This window comes from Chrysochloris asiatica, unplaced genomic scaffold, assembly GCF_000296735.1.
Source record: "Chrysochloris asiatica unplaced genomic scaffold, ChrAsi1.0 scaffold00066, whole genome shotgun sequence".
In the NCBI taxonomy this organism is placed as follows: Eukaryota; Metazoa; Chordata; class Mammalia; order Afrosoricida; family Chrysochloridae; genus Chrysochloris; species Chrysochloris asiatica.
The window spans coordinates 1798296-1802374 of NW_006408584.1; the positions used below are offsets into that span (position 1 = coordinate 1798296).

Consider the following 4079-nt stretch of genomic DNA (forward strand, 5'->3'; position numbering starts at 1 on the left):
ACTGTTATTTTTTAGATCCAATACCAAATGTACCATAGACAAAGGAAAAATTAAATTGTATTTCATCAAAATTTTAAAATTTTTACTTCAAAAGGCACCATTAAGAAATTAAAAGATAGCACACACAAGGGGAGAAAATATTTGCAAATCATGTCTCATAAGGGACATTTGTCTAGAATATAAAAAAATCTTATAGTTCAATAATATAAGGATTGTTGTTGTTGTTAAGTGCCATTTAGTCAGTTCTGTTCCTAGTAACCCTATGTAGGGTTTCCAAGAAGCAGCTGGTGCAATTGAACTGTTGATATTGTGGTTTGAAATCCAGTGCTTATCCTACAGTGTCACACCAGGAATCCAATAAAAGGTTAAATAATCCAATCTAAAAATGGGCAAAGAATGGGTACATGTATCTTCAAAGAAAGATAAACAAATGTCTAAGAAGCACATGAGAAAACAATCAGTATCACTAGTCATTGCTGTTGTTGTTGTTAAATGCTGCCAAGTTGTTTGTGACTCAGAGGATCTCATATAGGTTTCCAAGAAGAGGCTGGTGGGTTTGAACTGCTGACATTGTGGTTAGCAATCCAGTACTTATCTTACAGTGCTACACCAAGATTGAATCAGTAGTCATTAGAGAAATGCAAATGAAATCCATAAAGAAATACCACTTTAAACTCAGTTGGATAGTTAATCCAAGCAACAGAATATGGAGAACTTTGAATCGTCATACATTCTTGGTAGTAATGTGAAATGGTATAGCTAGCCTGGAAAATAGTTTGATAAGTTCCTCAAAAATTTAAACATAGGGTTGCCATATGACCTAGAAATTTTACCTCTAGGTATATTTATATATCCAATGAAATAAAAAACACAAAAATGTGCAATGTTATTCATAATAAACAAAAAATATAAACAATCCAAATATCCATCAACTGATGAATTGTTGTTAAGTGCTACCCAGTTGGTTCCAACTCATAGCAACTCTGTAGAGGGTTTCCAAGAAAGGGCTGGTGGGTTTGAACTACTGACTTTGTGAGCAGTAGTTCACTATACTCATATAACACATCATTAATTAATCATAAAAAGAAATAAATTCTCTACAACAAGGATGAACCCTGAAAACATTATCTTAATCAATGAAGCTAGTCACAAAAGATCGATTATTTTATTAATCAATTTATATGAAATGAGCAGATTCAGAAAGTTGGTTTGTGGTTACCTAGGGCTAGAGGAAAGAGGCTCTGGTGCCACTATGTATTAAGCATTGGTTTCTAAGTACAAAGACAATGATTTAAACCTACCAGCTCCTGCAAGGGAGAAAGATGAAGGTGTCTGCTGCTATAAAGATTTATAGTCTCAGAGACCATCAGGAGCAATTCCACTACAGAGTTACCACTGTGAGTTGGAATCAACCAGAAAGCAGTGTGTAATCGCAGTTAAGAAGGCTGGAGGCTAGGGAGTGACTACAAATGGACATACTGTTTCTTTGGGTGGGTTGTGTGTGACAAGTGCATCCTAAAATTAGATAGTAGTGGTGGTTACATAATACCGTGAATATAATAAATGCTATTGAATTGTACAATCAAAATTGGTGAACCATAACATGTGAAATTACATATCAACAAAGCTGTTACTTGCTCACATCAATAGTACATATATTAAAATGAAGTTGCTTAAAAAGCTATAACAAACATCACCTTGAAACATTTTTTTTTTTAACTCAAGAATAAGATAATACTGTTTGTTAATGTTTTCCTGGAGGGCTTAAGCAATACAATGAGATCAGAAAAAAATAATAAGCATACAAATAAAAATGAAATAATAAAACTGTCCTTATGTCCAGAAGATATGATTGCTTATATTAAAAATTCAAAACTACAAGCAAAACAAAACAAAAACACCAATTTATCAAACAAAAAAAGTGTTCTTTTTTTTAGGATTTTTGGATGTAATATTATCATTTGTTGTTGTTATGTGCTGTGGAGTTTGTACAGGGTTTCCGAGGCTGTAAATCTTTATGGGAGCAGAAAGCCTCATCTTTCTCCCGTGGAACAGCTGGTAGTTTCGAACTGCTGACCATGAGGTTAGCAGCCCGATTCGTAACCACTATGCTACCAGAGTTCCAAAATGTTTCTATACACTAGCAATAACAATCAGAAAAAAAAAAAAAAAGTTAAAAAAAATTGTGTTAACAGTAGCAACAAAAATATATACAGAAAAGCCAAAAGGGGGGAAAAAAAGAGAGAAAAAATGAGAAAGCATTCTATCAAAACATAAAATATGTAATAAAATCTGAATAAATGGAGAGACAATTTGTGTAAAAAGATTCATTCTTTTAAAGGTGCTAAGTTTCCCAAAATTGATGAAAAATTTAAGGCAGATCCACTCAAGATATCCAAAAGATAGATCATGACACTCAACACAGTATTCTCAAATACATAGAAGGGTAAAGAGCTAAGAACAGTAAAGACAATTGTAAAGAAATTAAAAGATCGGTATCACTGATTAATCAGATATTAATTTTAAAACTAAAGTTCTAGTAACCAAAACAACATGGAATTTGTGCAAGGATACACTGATTAGGGGGTTCATATAAAGAAACTTTAACATTAAAATGGTTACATTGCAAAGCAGTCTAGAAAAGACTAAAGGGAAATCTATTCTGAAATAATCTGTTATTAATATAGAAAAACAAAACAATTAGATCCTTACCTCATATGTTTATTGAATTAAATTTCATTTGGATTAAAAACCTAAATAATAATAAAAACCTAAATATTAAAATATGAGTAGAAAAATGCTGGATAATATTTTTATTATCTTGGAACAAATAATAATTTCACAATCAAAATTTACCAAAAATTAAAAAACGAAGAAAAAGATAAAAATATTGACTACATTAAATCGTAAAAACAAAACAAAACAAAAAAGATTGATTTTGTCTGATACACATGAACCCATTTATATCAGGTTAGAACTGTACTCCACAAAGTTTTCAATGCCTGATTTTTTGGAATTAAATCACGAAGTTTTGCTTTCTAGTCTGTCTCGATCTGGAAGCTCAACTGAAACCTATTCAGTATCATAGTTAACACATAAAACTTCACTGATAAAATGCATGGACGTGCATCCGCCAGAAGTCCAACCCAGGTTTCTCACATATGACGTGAGAATTCTATTCTGAACCACTACTTTTCCCTTTACTTTTTATCCAATTCCAAATCACCTTCACACTTTAAGTATTTGTTACAATAGCAACCCCCCAGTTAACAAAACACATGCTTATATGTCTCCATTGAAAGACAAAGCTCATTTTTGTTGTTGTTGTTGTAAAATCAAAGTATTACTTTATTAAATGAGTTATTTTACACAATATGAACATCAATATAAGTACAATTGTAAAAAAATGTTTATAACAAGGATGAACTGATTTTCAGATTTCCAAATCAGAGTCAACTGTACATTTACACAGAATTGTCTTTGCATGAAGCCCAAAAGGGAACAGCAAAAAAAATGAATGTTTCTGTAGCCCCTTTATTTTTGCTGATCAACAGTTTGTTAGAAAAGCAGCTGCAGGTTTGCTACCTAAGGTCTGAGACAGAAGAGTCAAAGGTGTCATGAATTCAACTGTAAACAACTTTATGCTTGAACATCAGTCAATTCTGGAGGAAGTGGAGTCATGGGATGTTTGCTCTCAAAGTGCTGCTTAAAGGTCTTAGGATCTGGCATTTGTGTCCTACAGACAGTGCAGGTATATATTAAAGCAGCTTTAGCAATAGCCTTTTGGTCATGTCCTTGTTTCTTCTTTTGTCCAGCTGGCTTTTTGGCACTTTTCTGCTGAGACTGAATCTTAAGCTGCCCACGAGCCATATCCGGACTGAGACAGTCCTGCATAGGAGAGACCACTCAGCGCGAGTGGGTCGGGGAGAGGTTGCTGGAGGGACAGGAATGGGGGAGCGCTCCCAGCACCACTTCAGCCTCCTCCACTCGCCAAAGAGGGGAAAGAGAAAACTCATTTTTTAAAAGGCACTCCTGGTGTGGTGCTGTGGGTTAATGCGCCAGACTGCAAAGCCGTTTGA

General features: G+C 33.9%; 1 protein-coding gene across 1 annotated transcript; it reads right to left on the bottom strand.

The window, feature by feature from the left end:
• Nucleotides 1-3639: 3639 nt before the first annotated feature.
• On the bottom strand, nt 3640-3870 carry LOC102832751 (zinc finger protein 706-like). Its single transcript, XM_006864518.1, has one exon. The coding sequence runs from the start codon at nt 3868-3870 to the stop codon at nt 3640-3642; it is 231 nt and encodes a 76-aa protein (XP_006864580.1).
• Between the last annotated feature and the right edge of the window lie 209 nt (nt 3871-4079).